We start from the raw sequence: 24,545 nt of genomic DNA, 5'->3' as shown, positions 1-24,545 counted from the left end.
CACTCCATTCCCTCAGTCCTGTCACTGCTCACCAGAGAGAAGAAGTCAGTGTTTGCCCCTCCACTTCCCTTCATGAGGAAGTTGTTTTGTGTGTCAAAGTGCTGTCAATTGATGTTAGAATCAAGCACATGAAATTCAGGTTAGAGGAAGTTGAAAAGATGTTTACTTGAGATAGGACTGTTCTCTGTCTCTAAATTCTATGCATTGTTCAGAGCTGTTTTCACCTGGGCATGAAAAATGGTTCCAAAGTGGATAGAGCTGACTCTTCCGCTGTAAATGTCTGAAGAGTACTTTTAGAGTATTGGCTTTTCTCACTTCCCTCCTACCCCTTTCCTTAACATTTCCCTGGAAGAAGCTCCAAGAATATAGCAATATATATATAGCAATACCTCTCTTTGTATTCACCAGCTTAAAATCACCTACAAGGCTTCTGGTAAAAGACCAATAATTTTGTCCTTAGAAACCTAAAGTACTTAAAAAATTGAACTGTCTCACTCTTTATTTGAAGGAAAAACATATGCTACTACCGGAATTTCTTGTATCATGTCATCACATAATCATTGCTCTGATTTTTAGTGTCACTATGGTAAGAGCCGTCATTTCCCTTGCAACTTAATTTTTATCAAAAGTTGTTATGAAGCTTTCAGAAACAGTGGAAGAGTGTTTGTGATCCATATGGGCTTTCGTGAAAGATAAGTGACCTGCAGCAGACAAGTGTCAATTTCGGTAGCCATTTCAGTAAACTCTCCCGGCAGCTCTGGGGTGTTACAGCTCTGAAAGCTTGGAGTGTAAATCAAACTACAGTTTTACTGAAACTAAAACTGCCAGCATACTTATTATTTCAGCAGGAGCTGTGGTGTGTTTTTTTAATTTTGTTTGTGTTTAACTTTAAAGTGGAGTGGTGGTCTTTAAAAATTGATCTTTGCCATTTAAGCCATGCAGATAAAGCGGAAGAAGACAGCCCAATCAAAAACAAATGTAGCAATTGTGCTCTGCTGCCATAGTCTTTATCTCTGTGCTTGAATTACTGCTTGAGGCCTTTATAAAGGGAAATGGATATGCTTTTTGTCTGCATCCAATATGTTGTGCAGGGTCTCATGTCAGGGTTTAGGAATATAGTGTGCAATGATGTTAAACTGCTTTATTACCAATGCACTTTAAATGAACCTGAATACCCTTGGGCTTTGGTATCTTAAAATAGTTTAAATATCTTAACAGCTTTCATGATACTGATTAAATTAATCAAACTCATTGTGATGACAGAAAGTTCTTTATATTCTTTTGGGGTTTTTTTTGCAAATGTTTTAAAGAAACCACTACAGATAGGGAACTAATTCCTAAAGTTGTTTCAAATGTTCAGTAATCTGAAGTTAATAATTTCAGTGTTGCTGTGATCGTGTGTTTACATACCTTTTCTTGCATACTGAAGTTTTGGGGGTTTTTTACATTTCTTTAAGGATTAAGAGTGATTTGCTGCTCTGGTTTGAAACTACAAGAATCACAGTGTCATTAAAAAAAAAATAAAAGGAAGAAGTGGGGCACAAGAAATCTTGCTTTTAAGGTGAGCTGACACGTGCTTTGTAAGGGATTACTTCTGTGCTCACACATTCCCTCCCAAATTTGTTTTACTGTTTCTGGAAACATATTCTTGTCCTTAAAGGGGGAAAAGTATTTGGAGGCCTGTAATTAGAGAAAGTACTTGATCTTTAATATCACTGTGCATTGATTACTGTCTTCCTTTATTCTTTCTTCTCTTTTGTTACTTTTAATACCCCTCTAAGTGCTATCTTAACAGTGGGTATCAGTTTATTGGAAAATAGTCCAGAAGAGTATCTTTGAAATTATTTACAGTTCAGTCTCTGCCTCTGCTTTTAAAAATGTTCAACTCCTAAAATACATAAGGTGGGAGTAAGTGAAGCAAGAGAGAAGACTCCTAGCTTGCAAATTTGTGGAATATTTTTACGCTGGTGTGTGTTGCTCACTCCAAATGTTAGAAAAGTGAATTGTACTGTGTATGTTACTTTCCCTTTCTTTGGCTGTTAAAAACATAGTATTGTTGAGCCATAGAGCATAAGCAGTATTAACAATGAAAACAAACAAACCAAAATTTATTTGTTTATATAAAATAGGATAGTTAATTCCTGTAGGGTTGAATACTAATACAGGTAAATAGATAGGGGTTTTATCTCTGGGAATAGATCCCAAATAAATGAGTTTATTGGGCTTTACAGGAGGGAATAATGTTATGCAGGACATATGAGAAGAAATAAAATCTGTATTGTTGCAATATATTGAATGAGACTTGCAAAACCTGAAGGATTACAGTTACTGAGAACCTACTACACTGAATTGGCTGAAGTAAATTACATATGAATACAAGAAAAATTGAGAATGATGTACTGGGTCTTTCCAGTGGGAAATCAACACAAGGGAGAAGAGGGTTGGAAACCTGCAGAGGTGGGATAGAAACTGAAATTATTTTTGACACAGCTTCAGGGAGACTGGAGCCAAATTTTTCCCCTAAGTTGCATAGTTTTAAGCAATCCAGCAACCACGTGTTTTCAGTGACAAGCAAAGAATGCTTTTCAAAGTAGAAGGAAAATTAAATCAATGTTTTTGAGACTAAATCTACTATTGCTTTGTGGTGAAAATTGCTACACAGTCACTAATTAAAGTTTGTCCAATAAAAGAAATGAATACTGCTTCCTGGAGATACCATGCTCCTGTATTTTGGAAAAGTCTCTTCAATACAATTGTTGCAACAGTATTGCTTTCTTTAATCTTCATTGCCACGGAGGAAGACTTCTGGAAAAACAGAGACTGAGTTTGGGATGGAGTGTATAGCATGTGGCCTGCTATTAGTCTAGCAAATCTGCCTTAATAGTTCTTGTTGTGAAGTGCTAACAGTCCTGTTTAATAGAAAGACAAGATGAAAAATAGTATTTCATAACTGTGGTTGCTAAACATAAACTTTTATGAGCTGAAACAATCTCAGAGTAAAAGGATTTGAATGTAATTTATGACCAATTCATCTTTTAATTTAAAAGGTCATGTTTCCAACAAGTTATAAAGTTTTGGGTAACATAATCACGCTATAATCAGTATTTGCCTTTTTCTCTTCTGCTGTGTCCTAACTTTTCTCTGCTCCACATTCCTCCTTCTCTGCATGAACACATGCCCATAACAGTGCTTGCCACACCCTCTGTCTGGGAAGGTAAACTGGATCTTTAGAAGTTCTGCTTGTGCCACAGACAGTGTAAAACACAATCCTCGCACATGTTGTTGAACTGCAGGATAAGCCCTGCCACAAAGCTGAGGTGTAACTGCTTGTTTCATAGCCCTAGGTCAGATACAGAGGGAAAAGAGGATTGCTTGAGAGGGATGCTGGTGCCCTCTGGGTGCAGGGGCATTGGAGGTGTGCTAGACAAATTTGAGAGGAAAGTATGGTTAGCTGAGATCAGCTCTGTTATTCTTGGGACAATAGACATCTGTTTAATACACATGTATATAAATGCCTCTTGCTGTAGCTGTAGATTGCCTTCTTAAGGATTCCTAGTGGTGCACAGACTGGGACTTTAAAACTTGTTTCGAATTAGGAGAAAAGATGTTTAATTAAAAAGCTGCTTTTCTGTGGTGGCTGGTTTTCTTGATCTGCACAAACTTCAAAGGGCTGTCTATAGTCAGAGGGTTTTTGACTTAAATTGTCTACAGATTTTAGTTTGCTGTAATAGAGATGCTTATAGAATCCATAGCAGAAGGTAATGTGGAAGGATGAGAAATTAAATGAGTTTTTACCATGGAGAGGGTTAACCTGGCAAATCACTCGGACAGGCAAAACAAATGGCCCTTACTTTCATGTCCCGCTGCTGCTCCTCGCTTTGCCCTGTGGTGGGCAGTGCAGCCCTGTTCTGTCTTCTCAGCTGCTGTGCAGCATTTGGAGATTGCTTTCTCCCTTTCTACTTCTGAAAGATATGAGAACATATTTCTGGGAAGAATTCGTATTTTGGAGAGTGCTGCAGCTAACTCCATTGTTTCTATACTGTACTGATAAGCTCTGCCATTACAGACAATGAAAAAAATACACTTTGTTACCTATGGTTTGAACTTCTTGTCTTGCCTACTGTTATCTCATCAATAACTACTTGGGAAAGAATTCCTGCTGGGGTAATTGTGTCTAACTGTGGTAGGGCTGTTACCGGCTAGGTTTATATTGATCTTACACAAGTACAGGTAACATAATACATACAAATTTCATTTTATAGAATCTTTAGTCCAAGGATCCTAAAGCACTTTACTTTTGTGAAATTACTTCATGTTCTTCTGATCACATATTGTCTACAGATCACGAAGAGCTAAAACCAAAAAAATCTTGTGATTTATACATTTTTAATATTCTTGCTTTGGTCAGCTTTCCACCTCTGAGTCATCAGTCATCCAAATATACTCAACAATTGTTGTTATTCCCATATAATTAATCTGTGTTTGACTTGAAATGAATTTGGGGGTTCTCAGTCTGTTTTTTGCTTCAGAGATTCATCACTCTGCTAACGCTAATTAGCAGAAAGATCAACAGCTTTATGGTCCATGAAAAACAAGCTGTTGTCTTATCCATGGGTTGGCATGTGCTGGCAGGACTTGGAAGAGGAGATTTTCCCCATTCATACAGGGGAGCAGTTGGCAGTAGCAGAATTTTCACAAACATTGGGCTGTATAAATTATGAATATTGTTGAAAATGGAGATTAGCTCATTAAGTGTTACAATGTCAACTGTTTGGTTGACAACCAAGTTGTCTTGGTGAATGGGGAAAGCTGAACTTGTACAATCATGTGATTTGTACCTTGAAACCTCTTTGGGAATGGGACCTTCCCATTATGTACAACTGCTTATTATAATGATGATGTGATTTAAAAAAAGGATTATTTCTATTAATGATGGCCGCTTGGTATAGGTAAGAGGAAGTGTTCCGTATTTCCTGTGTACATAATCAAAATTTCTTCCTGTTGTGGAAGGAATTATACATATTTACACCAGGAATGTATGACTACAATGCATGATTACACCACTCCATGAAAAGCCCTGTGTCTGGGTGCACTCCTTTGGCCTGCCCCCAGCCCCAGAAGCTGGGGTGCTGTAGGATGTGGGGTAAGAATGACTGCCAGTGCCGAAGCTCTATCAGGTTCACCTTTTAATACGAAATTTTACTTCCTGCATTTTCTTCCCCTCTTAGAGCAGAAGTATGTTTCAAAATGGCTTTCGTTGTGATGCATGTCAGGACTGGATGTATGTTGGGGTCCCTCCCCTGCCGTGTAGCCCTGGGAGAGGGGCCCTGAGGGACAGACACGGGGTTTCCCTGCCCCGGGTCAGCCTCATTCCCATGGGTTGGTTTGTGTCCCCTGCGCGGGCAGAAGGACCCTTGGTCAGGACTGGAACAGTTCCTCGGCAGAGCCCCGGCTATCAAGAATCTGTCTGTCCATATATATTTCCTTTCCACGGGACTCCTGGTTTGATATATGCGTGTTGCAGGATCCCCAGTGCAACAGATGTACGCAGTTCAGAAAGCCTTTTCAGCTGCAGCTGCCTGAGGGCTGTGCCCGACAGCAGCAGAGGGAGAGTAGCAGCCCAGCACAAGTACTAACACCACTCGGCTCTGGGCTACAGAGGTGGGACGGTTCAGCTGCCATGTGTGCATGATCACAAGCACAATATGCTTCATTCACTGCCTACCCAGAGTGTATCTGGCAGTCTTTTCCATTGCCTTCCTCAAAGGTTTCCTTAAAGCACTATGCCATGTGTTAAATTTATTCCAGAATTAGTAGAAAGAGATAGAAGCAATCTATTCTATAATTACACGGGTGAGGAAATGTGGCGTGTAGGGTTTTTTGTTTGTTTTTTTAATGCATTCAGCACAAAGCTGTCTTCTCCAGATGAAGTAAATTTATTCTGCTATGAAATATGCATTTTTAGATGGTTCTTGGTGTGCTGGTGTTTGAGATGACATTAGGTTATATTTGTCATTGTCAGTTACCTTCATTATTTAAGGCTTCCATCAGCCTGCGTAGTGGAGTTGATTTTTACTTCCCTGTGCGCATAGCAAGATAATTTCCATATTCTTTGACACGTCTTGAGTCTGCACCATGTAATAGTCTGAGATGAGAACAGAAGATATTGTATTCCTGTCTCATTATTTTGCCTTTAACTCCTCGATTGCTGCTTAATCGTGCTTGTATCATCAGAACATGAGAAGCTGATTGTTGTTGAGATCAAAGCAAACTGTAGCAGTAGAGTGCCTAATTAGCAGATATGTTTGCAAGCTGCCAGTTTTGAAAGAGGAAGAAACAAGAGTTTAACCCTCTTTGGGACACTTATAAAAGCAGCTTGAAAGTTAAGAGTCATTTGTCATACTGGAAAAATAAAAAGTGGAGAAAATTAATATGCATGTTAAATTTCTGAAGTTTCAGTTGTAGTTCCTTAAGAAATACCCTAAGAACTGTTGAATTAGCTGGCTCAAGCATGCTTAGCAGCATAACTATAGAAGCACAGATGAAAGAACTTGCCTGGACTTAGCTAAATGCATGTATTTAGTCAGATGATTAACTAAATCTGAGGTCTGTGAGGCTCCAGTCCTGTTGTTGCTTGTACCTGAGCTCATTAGTGCAAAACTGCTTGCAGCATATTTATAAATACAGTATAATTGCATATCAAGAATACATGATCTATACTCCTGGAGGCTTAAGTCTTCCTGTTTTTTTCCCTGTGGTCTCTCTCTACTGGATGTTGTAAAGCAAATGATTTGACTACATACTTGCTTTCTCCCAAGTCTGTTGCTTTAATATAAATTGAATGTACCGATGGCGAAATATTTGAGAAGAGTGAAAAAACACTTAATGTGTCTAATCCTTAGAATGAAGGTTGACAATTTGAGTGGAAAAGTTTATAGGTGTTTTCCAGTGAAAACAGGAGCAGTATTTTCTATTGGGAAACTTTACCTTTTGAAAAATTACTATAAGCATATAGTGATTTAATTATGTGGCATAACAACATATACATGAGACAAAAAAAGGGGTCATGCTGGGTACTGTAGAGAAAATAGCATGTTAACACATCATTTCATGCTCATTTGTCTTAATGTCAATTATGAGTTTCTGGGCTTGATTTTCATAGTGCAGTGGGAGATGTTTGCTTCTTACCATAAATTCTGTCAGCAGAAACCCAAATGTTGAGCCAGTGGAGAGTTATACGCCAAGAGTATTGGCCACTGATTGAAGTAGTTGTTCACATAATGTTTGAACTGAGCAATAGTGAATTTTTTAGGTCCTTAAAATGTATGTTCTCGGCGCAGTTCCGTTGTAACTTGGCCAGTATTGGCTACCTCTGACCTTTTGGTGTGCAGGATTCTTGTTTTTGCAAAATTGACTATATATGAAAAGGAACTCCGTCTCATTATCACTTATATGTAGTTTAGTGTGCTTTTGGTAGCATCATGTGTTCAGTGTGAATCTTAAATATCTGTTTTTCCTACTGTTATCAGAGTTATAGAACTGGACTTTGATTCTCTAGAGCAGGTGTAAACTGGAAAAAGGGTGAAAGGGATACAGTAATACCTGTATATTAGGTTTGTGTTATAGAATGGACTGGCAGTTTATAAGTTTTGGAGCTGCATGTTAGAATTATGGGAAAAGGACCTATTTGTTGTTAAGATAAAGAAAAAAGAAGCAGCAAAGTGTTCTATCTCTGAGCTCACTGATAAATATTGCCAACTAATTATTTTGTTGAGTTGCATTTCAGTAGAGTTGTGAGGTAAGGAAGTAGTGTCATGAATGACAGCTTCAGGCTGTAGGGTGTTTTTATCATGTAGTTATCGTTGTCACTGGTTGGCTAATAGTGCTATTGAGTTAGGTATTTTTGGTAGGGAAAACTTAAAAAACCCAAGCAAATAAACCAAACTGAAAACCCCAAACCTATCCTTATCCTCCAAATCTAATCAAAGGTTAGGGAGATTGCTGGTGATCTCAAATGCCTTTCAGATACTATATTGCTGTCACAGTACTTCAATAATAGATTGCAAATAGTCAATATAGAAATGTAACTTCAGCGAGTATCTATCAGCAAAGGAACACTGATTAATTTCCTTATTATCAAAATTTTGTATTGTCTTTTAAATGACTTTCAGTGAGAGAATTTTATTTCAAGCATGAACCATTATTTTTGGATGTGATGACTTATTTCTGGTAATTGATTTATAAACAGTTTTGATTCTGCATCCCTTTGTAATTAATGGAGGCTTGATTTTATTTTTATATATATGTATTTTTGGATACAGATCTAAGCCTTCATCCTACTAGTTTGTTGTCCAAAACTGGATGTGTCCTTTTCCAGTTCCAGTTCTGCCAATATTGGTGAAATTTTAAGGTAGATTTACTGCGTTTTTTTTGTGGTTTTTTTTTTAATTTTTTTTTTTTTAAATTCCTAATCTCACCCCAAATTTTTGCCTTCAGTGGGACACATTTATTTCATGCATTGCCAGCCAGAATCATAGAATCATAGAATATCCTGAGTTGGAAGGGACCCACAAGGATCAATAAGTCCAACTCCTGGCCCTGCGCAGGACAACCCATGTGACTGAGAGTGCCACTGCTTCATCTGACTTTAGAAAGTGAAACAAATATAGAGCATTTTAGGAGATTTGTAGTACATCAAAAAGTGAAAGAACTACAGTGAGTGCAATTTTTTTATGAAGGCTTCTTACAGTTACAAAAGAAATTGTAATTGAGTCAGTTGTAATTATAGGCTTACCTGAATAATGTTATGTTTAGGGGACAGATTGGCTGAATATTTCACCACTGCATCAGACTGGGAAGGTGGCATTGTTCATTAACTTCAACGATGTGTAGCTGAGTAATATGCAAAACATGCTCCTTTAGATTCTGGGCAATAAACGAGACATTAATAAAATGGTAATTTTTTTTTTTTTTTAGATGTTGGTGGTCATTTGAAATTTAAGTAAAGCTTGTTGATGCAGCTACAATAGAATAAGGCAAAACATTAAAAAAGTTTCCTAGTGATGGCTTCAAATCCATCCACTCTTCTTTTACTTTCTGGTTAACAGCTAATGGGAATGATGGGCTTTAATTCCACCCCTCCTCCCTGCCCCCAGATGTGAAAATAGACCCTAAAATTTGCAGTGTTGCCATCATTTCCTACAGCTGGGATGTCTTCAGGAGTTCAATTTGAGGCAATAAAGCTAAGTGCCCTAACTTGAACCTAGGAAATACTAAGGTGGGAGGCTCCACCTTTCACCTGGCAGGTGTCTGAACCTGGAGTGATGGTTCACTTATTTGTGGGGATAAAAGTGGTGGTATGTTGCTTCCAGATTTGGTCTTCACTTCATGCTGCTCAGGCAGTTTGAGAGTGGCACTGGTGTTACCAAAACTCGGTAAAATAAAAAAGTTCTTAATACCAAAGTAGCATTAAGAAGCAGGTATTGTTTATTTGGCTGGATGCAGGGGGGTAGCTCCTCCCAAAGCTGTGCATAGTGAGTGCAGGGAAGTTATATACTATATTTTACATAAATATTGATTGATTGTCCCAGAATATGATAATAATTTCCCTGAAATCATTAACATATTTCTCCTCTCCTTTAGGTATGTGTTGTGCAGTCTTGGGGCTCTCTCTGGTGGTCCCTGGTGGTCATAGGTGTTCCAGGTGACCTGGCTGAGTTGGCAGGGCACAGGGGCTGGTGAACTTGCAGTTCTCCTTCTTACACAATAGACATTGTGCAGTGCCAGAGGCCAGTAGCTTTTGGAGACCAAGCCTTGTGTTAGCTCACAGGTGTAGACAATTTATCATCTGGTAACAGTGACTGCTCTGGATGTACTGGGACTGCCATTGCTGCTGTGGTGATGTGGTGGCAGGTGGTGGCTTCAGTCTTTCTTCTGTTCACATCAAGGCCTGTCAATGAACCCCGCTCTTCTGGGGTTATTTTTGTGTTTGGAAATATGCCGGGGGTAAGAGGAGGGAGCAGTACCCATCTGTGTTTCTTTTCAGAACATTTTTATGACCCAGAGCAATCTGCAGTAGAGTCCAGTTTTCTTTTCCACTGTGGCTTGTTGCTGTTGCTCTGAGGTAGCTGATGTTCCTAAGGCTCCCCAAAAAGAGGTGTGGAGTGAGCAATGCACTTGAAACTATGCTTGGCATGTCTGACTTGTCCAGAGCATCGGTTCTTGAGATAAGATCAGTTATGTTTTTACTTAAGTGAATCAGTGAGGGAGAAGTATCTATCTTTCTGTATTTTTAAAAAGTATTCTGCACTTATAAATATCTGTAATTGATTTAACAAGATAATTAATTGAAATAAGTATTTCTTGACCCTTGCCTTAAAGATGTCAAGAGGCTATTTTGAAGGCTGCTATTTCACAGCAGCTAACACAAACACATTGATGCTAGCTTCTGGTAAGTCTGTGGTACACTGTAATCATATGCACAACTTCACTTCGGACTAATTCTGTCTGTAGTTACTGTCAGCCCAAATTCAGATTCTTCCATTTTAGCAAAGTACATGCCTGTCTTCCATTTGCAGTAGTTTAATAAAAACCTACTTCTAATATTTTAACAAAAAATACTTCTATCAAAAAGTTTCAAGATGCTTCCTCTGTATTTATTTCTGCATTTTGACTGATTACGAATTAGACTTTCTAGCAGTGCCATCTACATTCTCCTCAGTACTTTTGTAAAGGTAAAATCTTACGTGGATGCCAAAACATTTTCTTAATGATGTGCAATTGTTTAATTATCAGAGCCAAAGTTATTTCTAAATTCTAACTGAAAATGAAAGACTTATAAGTATTAAATTTGAGCTCATTTAGTAATTCTCAGCTGTCCTATTATGGTATGCATTTGAGAGGGACAGAGGAAGGAGAGTAGTGCTTCAGCAGTAAGAAAGACTTTTCTGTTTAGAATAAAGCAAGGCCTACCTTTTGTGGCTGATTTTTGTGGAAATGTGATTTTAGTCTCTTTGTTCTTATACAAGTCATTTTGTCCTTATACAGTAAGTCATACAACAAATAAGCACATGCTGAATGCAGTAGAAGTAAGAATTTAGAACAATTCTATTTGGACCTTTGACAAATATTCATTACAAATGAATGTAGATATACAAGAGGCATGTTCAAGGGGAAGATGACACTGAACTGCAGTAATGTATTACCTATGTTCAGCAACGATGAGGTAATACTATTAAATAATGTTAAATTATTGCCATTATGTAGTCAACTTAAATCACCCTTCATTGAAGTGTGTTTTGATAAATGTGCTGGACTACCAAGGATTGCATTCAGGTATGGGAAGAGATGGTGTTGGTTTCAGTGTTGCTACTTTAGGCTGTCCTGGTAGTTTCAGGCACAGGAAGGGAAGTAATGATACCAGCAACGCTTCTGCAGAGGAACTGGGGCAAGAAGTCAACAATGACAATTTTGGAATTGAAGAGGTCTGAGGTAGGGGACCTCTATCAGTAGATGACTCAATATCAATAGCTCATGAAAGTAATATGAACATTACTATCAGTGTGTCAGTGGTCTGGATGCTGGTGGTCTTACATGGGCCAGAATACCTAATTAAGATGGTTGAGGGGGAGTTGAAGCCTTCCTCTCAGTCCTTCATGAATCAGTTAACTTAAAAAGGAAAGTAGCTGGTTGGAGCATTAAACTTGAAGGCAGACATGAATGCAGTGTGAAAATAATAATGTATTTCAGCTCAATTTTTTTTGTATAATACTGGCATTTAAATCACTTAACAAGAGGAAGTGTGGATATGTATAAATTCAAGGATTATTAAAGAAAATGTAAAAGCAGTAGAATGCATACATTTATGAGTGAAACTATAGCAAGAAAAGTGTAGGAGTGCTATAATGTCAAGGGAAAGGGAGAGTGGACAGTATGAGGGGATTTTTTATTTATTTATTTTTTATTATTACTGGAGGAGTTGAGGGAGAGTTGCTGATTAACTCACTGTGGGCTGGGACTGTTTTATTGTGTGGTAGTTTAATGCAGTAGGTTAGTCCTATTCTCAGATGAGAGATTTATCTGTTACCATTTGTTTGTCTAAGGCCTGGCTGTTTTTGCTTCTAATAGAAAGCATGTTTCTTGTATGCCTTTTCTGTGTTTAAAAGCACATGTACTTTGAAAAGAAGAATTGTTGTTCTAGACAGTCTGCTTGCCTTAATTCCAGTATTTTGTGAAAACTGTAATGCCTTCAAGGCTTCTGTTGGGAGTAAGGATGGGAGGAAGGATCATTCTAGCATCACATATGCTCACGATTTCATTGTCAATTTTGAAAGTGTTTACTGCCTAATTTAGCTTTTCAACAGACACACCCAACGTTATTTAAAATATTTCTTGATGTTAATCATGCAGGAAAAATAATGAAATATTAAGTGAATTCTTACAGTGGAGATACTGACCATAATACTGAGTAAATCCACTCTGCTTTCTTGTCAGTCAGGCCAACTACTATAGTTCAAAGAAGGGCTTAGTACAAGATTCTGTTGTTGAAAACAGTAGGATTTCATCTCCTCTAGCGTCTGTATCAAGATATCTTAGACTTCCTTTCAGATGTCTGAACAAGATAAAACCAAACTAAAATATAGATTACTATAAAGGAAAAATAGTAAAGGTGGCTGTTAGAATGCCCTGCACATGGTAAGGTACAGACAATAGTAGCTCTACATGTTTTGGATCTGGTGCACATTTACAACAAAAAGAAGGTACAAGCATTAATAATAGCAGTTAATTCTCTTATATCTTTCTCCTACTAGACTAAATTGTATTATTATTTAAGTGTTTTTGGCTTGGGATCCAAACTTAAACCAGCATTAATTTGTGTACTAATTGCAAGTGATTGCCTTCCATTTTTTTCTTGGGAAGCTCAAGTGGGATTCATCCGAAATGAAAATTAGTGCAGTCTGGGAAGGGCCTAGTGTCTGACAGTGGATTTTGAGACTGGATTTAACCCCTTGTGTCCTAGTGCTGGCCAGGACAGAGTTAATTTTTTGTTACGGTACCAGGTGCGGTGGTGTGTGCTGTAGTCCTGGCTGCCAGGGAAGCTGAGCCGGCTGGTCGGATGGCTGAGCCCAGGAGTTCTGGGCTGCCCTGTGCTGTGCTGAGTGGGCATGGCCAAGACCCAAATGCTACTCATTACTGTCTTACCTCATTGCTGAGGAGGTGAGGGAAAGGGTCTCTTTCTCTTGTTACTGAGAAGAAAAGGGTTTCTTTCTGGTCCTGGAGAAAGTGTTGGGCGTGGAGGGTCTGTCCACCATTGTTTTTCATTGTCCTGGACTTGCTGAGCGTTTTTGCATGTAAATAACCCTCTCTTTGAACAGTTTTGTATTTAGTGTTGTTGCTGTTGCTGTTCATTGTCTTATCTCATTGCTGTTTCCAGTAAATGTCCTTATCTCAATCCTCGATCTCTGCCTTTTTTGTGTCCCACGAGTGGGAAGGGAGCATCTTAAGATTTTCTTTTTTACTGGGAATACTAAGTCGGGGAATACCATTCCTAAACCACAGTACCCTATGAGAAAGTGCACTTCTTAACCCAAGAGTGATGATGTTCCCAGTTTTAGAACAAACTTTAATAGAACGAACCTTTTTGTTTCTTGAATTCTCTGTTATTCTAAGGAGCAGGGCAAGACTTAATGCTTTTCAAATATTGATTCCTAGGATGATAAAATGCCCTAATATTATGCTACAGTGATGAAGTTGAAAATTATTTAACATAATTTTCCTGATAGCTTCTAGAGTGAATTAATACAGAGTTTCTAAAAGAGTTGTGCATATTGTATGTCTGCTTGACAAAATAGGTATTGCTGAAGCATTTTGTTGGTGGCTTGTTTGGAGCTGTCTGGATGTTGCTGGAAGTCTGGAAACCTTGCAGTTCCATAACAGTGTTTGTAGTCTGCATTCTAGCCTGATAGATTTTTGTAATCAGGGATCCCAGCACTAGGAAATGTTTGGTTTCACTCTTCTCTGAGAACTTCATCTTACCGGTGTCTGAGGAAAAAAGGAAGGAAGGAAAAGGCATAGACTTCTTCTGATGTAGAATACATAAAAGAAGTAAAACGTACCTATTTAAATGGAAGGTTTGTATAACTTAGTTTCTTGCATTCATTTCTTAATTCTCTTTTTCTGGTCCAGATGAGAAGGAATTAACCTTTTGATGATAGATATAAAGCTCTCTCTGACTGCATATGTCACTGGTATATTTCAGGGTTGACATCAATGGAATATCAAAGATACGTATATTGCAATCAATGCCTTAAGCTTTTTATGGCACCCCTTTAGTTGAGGGTGATGGGAGCCTATGCAAAAAGGAACCAGAATTCGATAGAGGCAGAGAGACCAGATGGGAAACTAATTCAGGTTTTCCTGTTCTGGGAAATGTTATCCTAGATAATTGGGCAAGAAACCACAGCTTTGTTGTACATTTTTCTTCTAGTCTCGGGCAGGCTGTTAACAAATTGAGTGAAAAAATATTTATGGGTTCTGGTTTACCAATGTAGCAAAGAACAATAGCACATTTGGAAGATTAATTGGAAAGTGTTAAAAGACTATCATGTGCTGCTGCTTGGGAACTTCTAGCTTCCAAGACAGTCCCTTCGCAGAGACCTCAGCAGCTCTCTGTGGATCTACTGTTAAAATAAGGTTATGAAGCTAAGGCTTTTGATTTCTTGGCAAACCTGTGCAGATTTACTAGGGTACAAATCCTGTGTCAGTGGTCATGTGCATACCCACTGCACAGCTGTCTGAGATGACCAGATTAATGAGGTGGGAATTAGTAATTTCAGGAAGGAAATGTTTAGGCCATGTGGTTTGGAGATGTTTTTCATTTGATCTGTTCAGTCAAGATCTTGCATTGTGTTTTTGAAATGAGATTTTATTAAAATTCTTCTGAATTGTTGCTTTGCATCAGCCTGTTGGTCTTCCAAGAGACATCAGTTGCTTTAGTAATATGATTGTCTCACTTTTGCATAGTTTTCAGAGGTAAGTAAGAACTTAAGGTGGATATATTGCCAAGACTAGTATATAGCCTGTTGTCCTGTTTCTTGGCACTGGCTAGAAAGTAAGCAGAAATGGACAGTGTCGATATATGCTTGTGATCTTAGTATACTTCCCTGAATATTCTCCTTGCTGCTAGTTTGTAGCTCAGATTTCATGGGCCGGAAGTGTGGTCTGCCTAATTAGTACCTGTGGGGAGACAGTCCAGACTGAGTGGCATCCCAGTGTGATGGGGGGGCGTGACCCTGTGTGGCCCTGGGCTCGAGGTTTCCTGCTCCACAGCGAAGTGACACCACTGAGCGGAGAGCATAGCACTGAGAGCCGCATGTGGGTGCTCCTAAGGAATGGCTGGCCTGCACCTTGGTAGTCTCCCCTTACCTGGGACACTGGATAAAGATTCTTGGAATTGAGTGATACATAGTAGGTAGATTGTGAGGAATTTTGGAACAGAAGCAGAATAGTTCTCACCCACAAAATGGTATAATCACACACATGGTAAGTGTCTTCTTCACTTCATTAGAATCTCACTTTGTCCCTCAGACTGAAAACCTTATTCCTTTAAGTGGTAAATAGAGGACTATTTTTTAATACATTTTTTAAATTTTCATTTTTGACTGGCTTTTAGAGTTTGAGTTTCTTTTGGTTCAGAACTAGCAGTCTGGGTGTTTGAAACTGTTGTTGCTTTAAGTGTGTTTCTCTGTAGGAAAAAGGTACCGTTGTTGTAAGAACAGTGAAAAAATTAATTTGCCTGGTATCTTGTGGGAGAATGATGTGAAGGACTAGCAAGTGAATAGCAGGAATTCTGTTGGGATCAGCTCTGGTCAGGGCTGCAGTGAAAGCTGTTTCACAGTGGCAAGAGTGTTATAGTAAACTGTCCATTGCATTGCCTCATCTGCAACATCTCGTATTTCAACTCACTCTTTCTTAACTTGACAGGCAAATATTTGCTTCCCAGTGCAACTGGACAGCAGCTGTGGCAACCTATAGAGACCACTAATCTTGTTCGGATGCACTACCAAACATTTGGACAGTCAGCACCTTCACTGACTGCTAGTTTGGTGAGTAATTTTTTTCAAAGCTAGAAATGTAGTAAAAAAATTGTATCTGTATCTATTGGTGGGAGGATGGGGATCAAACCCGAGTCTATTTCCAGGCCAATCTCTCCTCCTTCAGCTACTTTTTTAAAGTACCTAATGCACGCCTGCACAGTACATTACTTATTATGTTGAGTGCAGCTGAATAACATTTATGGTAGCAGTAACTCTGAATGGGGTTACTGGATTTTGCATACAGCCTGAGCTGAATGTTGCATTAATACAGCTGTTTGCATTTAAATGGTTTCTTTCCTTAAAAAAGGCATGCAATAGAAGGCAGGTGTCCTTTCTCCTGAGCATTCTTTTCTATCAATGTCTATTTCCACTTCCTGAAGTACTTTGTCCTCATGAGGACGTAGTTGTATGAAGCATGAGTATAATGGAGTCTTTTGGATAAAATGATAAGGGAAGAGGAAGGGGCAGAGATGCATCATACACTTGAACTTTCAGCTATTTGTTTTCAAGTGTCCATTTTACTGTTTCGTGTTTTTGTACATTAATATCTTAAGAAGCGTTGAGATTTAATGCAGGGCCCTGTATATTAGCCTATGCTTTTCCTCAAAGAGTTACGGTAATATATTTCTTGTTTAAAGAAAGACAAAAATTATTAGTGCTTTGCCTGCTCCCTCTCCTGCCTTTTGACTGGCCATTAAAACTTTGTTGATCCCTATCTACTTTCTAGGCGAAGCTTATTTTGTGATTTGTTTTGGATTTTTTTAAACTATGTTGAACAAATATCACCATGACACTTTTTCATATCATATTGATAGGTAGATGGCTCCATGATCTGTCTGAAGTAGGATTTCACTTCAAATGCAACAAGTCTTCACCTATAAATCCTGGCTTCTGCTTGGTGGTGGTGCTGTTTGTGGCTCTTTAGGGCAGATATGGCTTTTTGGACTCCACATTTACTACAAACACTTGATTTTATTGAACCCTAATATTTTCTGGGGAACTAAGTGTCAACCTATGTATTTTGTTAATTATGAATGAAGTATTTGGATTATGTATAATTGAAATTAAAAAGAAAGTAGATACTGGTCAGAAATGGATTTAAATTGTATTAAGCCCACATTTTTTCTTCTTTTCTATATTTGTGAATAAAAAATTACTTCTTCCAAATTAGCTAAGTTTAAAAAGGGCTGTGTTGCTGTTTGATGCTCTGTTTCTATTTGCGCAGCTCTTAGGTGGCATGCTGATAGCAATATTGTGCCTTTGTTTCCCTGTGATGCTGAAACTGTTGGAAGAGGAAGATGCAACACCATTTTGACAAAAAGTACTTTAAATAGTCATAAATGGTCATAAAACAACAGACTAATGAAAAATTCAGTGAGCCTTGCTTCCTTAAGGGCCTTTCACTCATCACCTATATAGTTTTATGGCATATCTGTCTGCTACAGACTTCTTCCTTCCTGTCTCTCCACATCTTTTATGTGTGCCTGACTGCAGTTTCTTTCATGTTGGTGCAAAAGCAGGCAAGAGCCATCTAAGGAGATCTGAGCAGAGGGTGGAGGTGTGGGTTCCTCAGAAGTATTTAGTTTTTATCTGGACCTGCTGATCAGACTTGCCTCCTAAGGAGGTTAATGTTAGTGTCACATAGGCAGAGCTCTTTTCAAGCCTCCTTTGACAAATACCTTGCTGTCAGGCTTTTGAATGACTCTGGTCTTGGCTTAAAAGGGGGCATAAGTTAGGGATCACTCCCCCTCCTTGCATATTTTTCTTTTCCCCTTGATTCTGTGATTTGGCAGAGTTGAATTCGGGAGGCTTATTGTTAGATTCTAGTAATTGGAGCTTTTAATCATATTTAGGAAACGGTTTACTCTTACGCAGAAGAGATTTGTATGAAGAATTTTCATGTAGCTGTTCGCAGTCTGAGTTGAAATTACTTTAAATGTATTGTCTCACTCATCTGAAAAATGGTTAGGCTGTTATTAATTCTTTTACTAGGACTGATAATTCTCGCTTGGGTTGATTCTCAGCTGATATGGATCTGACTGAGCAAGGATTATGAGCCAATATAGACAAGAATGACAAGTGAACAGGTCAAAGATACATGCTAGTGTTTAGTGCAATTGCAAACCTGGTACAAAAGACATATTTTTTTTTCCTTGTTCTGTCAATAAATTATTAAAAATTCACAAAATCTCTTACTGGTTCACAGGTGTAAAACCTTTCTGTGGGAAGCTATAGATTTTTTTACGGAATATTGATTAAAAATGGGCTGCAGGTGTTGCTTTAGGTAGAGTTCAATAGCTATGCATGATTCATTCCTGTAGTATAGGCAGCTGGACTATAAATTAAAAATACGGCTTCCATGTAGACCCACAGAACTGTGTTAAAGATGTATAGGAGAAGGCTGATTTTGTGATGATTGGGCAGTATATTGGATTTGATGTGGAGCCTTAATTCACAGAATCACAGAATAATCTGAGTTGGAAGGGACCCAGAAGGATCATAAAGTCCAGCTCTTGGCCCTGCAGAGGACAACCCCATAAATCACACCACGTGCCTGAGAGCATTGTCCAGATGCTTCTTGAGCTGTCAGGCTGGTGCTGTGACCACTTCCCTGAGGAGCCCATCCTAGTGTCCAAACACCCTCTGGGTGAAGAACCTTTTCCTGATATCCGACCTAAACCTCCCCCTGAAGTTACAACTTCACTCCATTCCCTTGGGTCCTGTCACTGGCCACCACAGAGAAGAGATCAGTGCCTGCCCCTCCTTTTCCCCTCATGAGGAGGTTATAGCCTGCAGTGAGGTCCCCCCACAGTTCAGACGCAGCTACGTGATAGTCGTGTTACTCTTCATTTTCTGTCCACGAGCATTTCAAACTGTCCATGACAGACAGATTCTGTGGTGATGAAACAGACAATGGGAGTCTGCACAGAGAATTAATGAAGACTTAAAAACATGAAGAAAATGATGCAGAATGTCTTCAACACTGAATAGAAAGGGAAAGCTGAGTTGAGGAGTGGTTCTGCTTTAGGATGTTTTTATGGGTTGTGTTGGTCTGGTCAGTCTCTTCCTCTCCACAGTCAGTAAGATGTGCTCCTGGAAGGCAACTCAGTGTGTTTCAGTGCTGAGTTTTGCAGGAGCATAGGGAAACTGGTAGTTTGTCTGATTCCTTGCACTGTAAGCTGACAGTTACCTCACTTGACTTCAGGCATCTTTTCAGGGTAGGATGGTTTGGGAGTTAACTTGGAGTTGCTGCCTCATTCAGTGTCCGAAGTTTGGGAGTCATTCTCCTCTACCAGACCCCTGCCACTCCAGACGTATTTTCAAATACCATTTGTAAACTTACTGTTTTGACTTTTCCATTTATTACTGTGAGCAGAATTTTTGGAAAATACTTCAAAATAAATTGAAATACAGCCAGTTTTATAAAATTTCTCATTGTAATGAGCTGATATGCTTAAAATCATGATAACAAGTCTGAAACTGAGCAATTACTTACTGTTTTATACACAGAAAAATTTTGTGTGACACAGATTGAAAAAAATTCTTGATTTAACATTTTCTCGTTAGCTACATATATGAAAACAATGGAAACCTAAACATAAAGTGTCTTTATGATACATAATGTGTAGATGAAAGGAAAAGAATTTGGCCAAATTAATTGGGTAAAATTTCTTCAGATTTGGCTTTGTCATGGTTTAATGTCAAACTCCTGTTACGGGATTTATTGATTTATTGCTTGTTTGGCTGTCTGGTGGTTTTTTCCCTAATGAAAATTAAGTAATCTCTTACTTTAAGGAGCGAGAAGTCTTTCATTTTGTTTATCTGTTTATGTAAATAAAAAACCCCTCTGTGCTGCAAGAAAGATTTCTCACAGTCCAGAGAGCTTCCTGAGACGGCATATTTCATGACTACTTTATGGTAACTTGCTCTATGAACTATTCACATAATAAAAATACACTATAAACAAGATCCTCAAATGAAACACGTAGATTGTAATACACTTGGCTTTTAAATTCAGTCAAGACTGGATGTATGATTTCAGCTTTATGGGAAGTATTGAGCTTAGGTTGGCTATTCCTTCTGTTGCATGAGGTGAGTATACAGCATGAAGTAAATCCCTGAGAGGCATGTTGTTTCTTCTTGGAGATGTGAAAGATGTCAGTGAAATGACTAAATTTTTACTTAGTTTAATAATGCATCATCTTTTAGTACTTGGAAATAGCTTCTAGTAACATCAAAACTAGAAAAGAAGTAAAACTGTCCTTTGTGAATGGCTTATGTCCTTTCCTATTAAGCAGGGAAGGAATGTTTTGTCTTGGTATGACTGGGAACATTTGCTACTTTTTAGCATACGACTTTATTTTTTGCAGGATTTACCTCTTGCTTTCTTCCCCCTCCAAACCACTTATCCCCCTGCAAACTGCCTTTCCCAAAACTACAGAAGACTGAATTTAGAAACATCTGTACTTTGGTTGCTTTTTATTGCCACTTTATCAGTGTTAATTTTTAAGAATGGTCTTACAAAAACTGGAGGGGGCTAATTATATGAAGTACTGGTTTACAAGTTGGAGTGCTGAAAGGAAAAAACATAAGAAATATTCAGTGTCTATGAAAAGCAGTTCTACTTCTTCAGAAAGAGCTTTGCATCTTCCTTTCTTTTAAATAGTATAATACTGAAAATGAGTAAGAGTGTCTTTGTTAAATATGCCATTAACTTCAGCTAAATTGACATAATGTTGACAGTTATTATGAGAACTGTTTCAAAACTAATTATGCTGATTAGAACTTAACTACCAGTAATTGCATGTATTCAAACAGCACACCAACACCCTTTTGTGTGTTTTATTCCCCAGATGTAAGACAGCCATTTGTTGTCTGAGAAGCTGCAAAATTACACCATAGATAATAAATGATTGCGAACAAATAAAATACATTCTTTAGAAGCACTAATTGGTTAGATAAGCAAATGACATATCAGTTGTGCTTAGCCAGCTTAAATTATTTTAAAAAGGCCTTTATTTAAATGTTTTATTTTGAAATTGTAGGGCATTTTTCCAATCATTGTCTGTGTTCAGTTTTATCTAATGAATATCAGGTGTAGCTGAATTTATTTTTAAGTAAACTTCCTTGAAAGCAAGAGGAACCTGCATCTGAAACTTGGGTTGCTTTAAGTTTTAGTTCTTTATGTCCAGGGATTCAGGTTTTCAATGCTTAAATGTGAGCAGCTAATTAATACTCTGAAAGTTTATGCAGAGCAAGTACAACGATGGCACTTGTGAGAAGCACAAAAACCATATAATAGAAATTGCCAAAGTAGCTGCTCTTGGCTTGTTATCTGGTATCTCCCCAAAATAGTTAGCTAGACATCAGAAACACTGAATCTGAATTGAGGACATTGCTTGAGTGCTAAACCACTGTGTAAAGTTGAAAACCATATTCTTGTTTAACTTAAAATGAGTTTAACATCTAAGAGTAATTACTGAAAATCTTTTTAAAATGTGAGGTTTTTTTATTCCTATGAAATGCTAAAATTGTCAAGTAATGATAGCAGGTTTTCTGTGCTTCAATTGCTTCTAAGACTAGAGAGTTATTCTCCCTTACGTATTTTATTTCATTAATTCCTTACCCATGAATATGTATTTGCATTCATATTTCTTTGTCTGTATTTGCCTTTTAACAAATACTTAATTGCAGTTCTAATCCAGTAGAATTAGATCTAATAATAGATAGATCTAATTTAGTAGTAGCAAGAAGGAAGTGAACATCCATCTTCGTAGACATGCCTATATGCTCTGTATTTGTACACAGCAAAAAGGCTGTAGTCGACCTGGTCCAGAGCTGTGAAACTGTAATACTTTGACAAGCTGATGCAAGAAGTTGGTGACTGGGTGCTCTCTTTCATAAATATATCTCTATTTGTCCCTATCATTGTTTTCAAAATAGTCATGGCATACTTGAGTTTAAAACAAAACTGTAGATTCAGTTGCTTGACAGAAGTCTAGATATTGACTCCTTTCCTAAGTCATCTGATTAAAACTAGTGGCTTTATTCTTACACTTTTCTTGCTCTTTCTTGGATATGCAAAAAATACAGACATGGTGATGGCTGGGATTAACACTTCTTCCAGAGAGAGTTTGTAATTTCTCAGATTGAGAACACAGCTTGTGCTGCAAATTATCATTAGTTAAAGAATAATGGGAAAAGTAGGTAAAATAATAATCTCTCAGAGAAGATTAACCTAGGTTAAAAAGCCCTGTGAGCATATACAGTGTGTTTTTCAAAAATACCCCCTTTGTGTGAAGTAGGTCACTTCCCATCAGCATCAGTTAGCTTCCAGCTGTCAGGATGCTCTGAGCATGAGAGAGAATGGAAAGGAGATAACTGCACAGTTTATTAGAGCTGAATGTGGATATAACCCTCTTCTGTATCCTATTAATGGTACAGAATGAGTAGATATCAAATGTATGTAGGAGCTAAGCAATACATCCCTGTTTTGCACGATGCTTATGTTTTTCCAGGTGTCCCATATAATAGTCGTCTTCCTTCATGACAGGCTTAGCCTCAACAGTGAAAAGGCTCACTAGGACCGGTTTCTAGTTCTAGATAATCAAGAATCTAGGGCTGTTAAAATAGCTTCCTTTAGGCTGTTAAAATTTTTGTCAGCTGAGTATATGTTTGTTCTTCTAGATTTTTGTTTGGTTTGTAGGACCCACATGGTTAAGATCAGTGAGCTAGGTTAAATGTAGTCCTTCACCTCTGGAACTGAAGCTTCTGACTGTGTGTTAGGAGTGGCTCTGAGTAAGGGCTTATTCTTGTCTGCTGTGATGTTTGGGTTGTCTGTGTGTGGTGTTAGTGATGGTTATCCTAAAATGTCATCTAGAATTGTATTGCCAGTATCACTCAAAAAGTGGGAAAAGTGGAAAGTGTTAGAAAAGTGAGGCCATGAACTTTTCATCCAGGTAGCATTGTCCATGTGAGAAACAAAGGAGTAGTGGTGTTTGGCAGTAAACTGTATAACCAGAAGAAATCAATGTGCTATCATTTATAGTGGCTGAAGTTTAGATGGCTTTCTGGGAATAAAAATTTCTCAGCTTGTTGTTCGACTTTACTTAGAGGATAAATGCATAAAATTATAATCTGTAATTAACAAGGTATATAACTCAGGAATATAGTGATAGACTTCTTTGGCCTTAGGTCAAAAGCTTAAACAATTTATAGGTGTGGAAATGGAAGGGGGATAAAGAGGTTAGAAAGGACATGAAGAGCAGGAAGAAACTGGAGAAATGGCTGACATTTGGAAGAATCTCGTAAAATTTAACCATAATGCTGTCTCCTGTTCCCCCTGGTCACAAAAAGCAGACTACTGTGAATTCATTGTCTATCAGTTAACATACTAATTGAAACACTGATTCATGTACAGTTTTTAACATTTAATGAGAAAATAGTAAATGGTAAGTTGCAAGGAGATTCTCCTTTGCTTGAGGAGTGTATGCTCATGTACAAATCTAATTTGATTGGTCTGATTTCTAGTCTCAGAAGTATGTAATGAAAGTTTAAACTAATTTCAATCCCAGCTCTGGCTTTAAAATAAACTGAGATAAAGTGGGCATGGGGAATAACAGGATGAGTGTAGGAAAACTATTGTCTATACTTCTGTCTGCATTCAGGATCTGAAGTGAGAGGTGTGGATAACCTCAAAGTGAGTGCTCCCTGTGTGCCGTAGGTGAGCAGTAGTAGCTTAGGGTGTTGCTTGGTGTTCTTAAAAGGCAGTTAAAATTTCTTTGCTGTCTTAGGAGTTTGGTACTCATGCCTAATTAGGATAGGTTGATTAATTTTAAAAAAATGCTGTACAGGACAAGATACTGTTCCACTGACCTGAATTTTAATAGTGATACTCTATTTTGTCAAGAAACTTAGTTTTTAGCATTGTAGAAACTTCCTTCCCAGTGTTGCTATCGCTATAGAAAACTTGATCACTGCTTTGGCAGTTTCAGTTGACAAAAATGCAAATACTGAAGTTCTTTGAGCTTCCTAGTAAAGTTTAGCCTAAAATGATGGGATTGTTTGGAAGCTGATGAGGCATATTCCTTTCTGTTCTTTTTTTTTTGCTGTGGGGTAGCATCCTTATGTTAAAGGACAACTAAATGGGGCACGATTCTAAATTGAGGAAGTAACATTTTTATTTTACTTCCTGTAAGCCAACATGTTCTCGTGCCTGTGGTACTTGCAAAGTGACTGTAATGTAGCAGAGGATGGAAGCAGACAGTGTGGAAACTATAGCTCTCATTCCTCAAGCTGAAGTACTCCCATGGTTCTGATGATAGCTGTAACTTTCAAAACAAAGAGACTCAAACTGGGTTGAATGACACTGCTGACTTGAAAGCACTGGAGCAGGGAGGGGAAATGTAGTTTTTCCAGATCTCTGGTGGGAATGAACATTCCTCCTCATTG

General features: G+C 38.1%; 1 protein-coding gene across 4 annotated transcripts in view; it reads left to right on the top strand.

Annotated features, from left to right (window-relative positions):
• MAST4 (microtubule associated serine/threonine kinase family member 4) overlaps positions 1-24,545 on the top strand; it is a 286,033-nt gene that overhangs the window by 62,295 nt on the left and 199,193 nt on the right. For all 4 annotated transcript variants that reach the window (XM_048291032.1, XM_048291031.1, XM_048291030.1 and 1 more), the window contains exon 3: positions 15,982-16,103. In XM_048291032.1, the coding sequence (XP_048146989.1) occupies positions 15,982-16,103 (122 nt within the window). The remainder of the gene's footprint in view (positions 1-15,981; positions 16,104-24,545) is intronic.

The sequence above is a fragment of the Corvus hawaiiensis genome, chromosome Z (assembly GCF_020740725.1).
Source record: "Corvus hawaiiensis isolate bCorHaw1 chromosome Z, bCorHaw1.pri.cur, whole genome shotgun sequence".
Lineage (NCBI taxonomy): Eukaryota > Metazoa > Chordata > Aves > Passeriformes > Corvidae > Corvus > Corvus hawaiiensis.
This window is presented reverse-complemented; position numbering and strand designations above follow the sequence as displayed.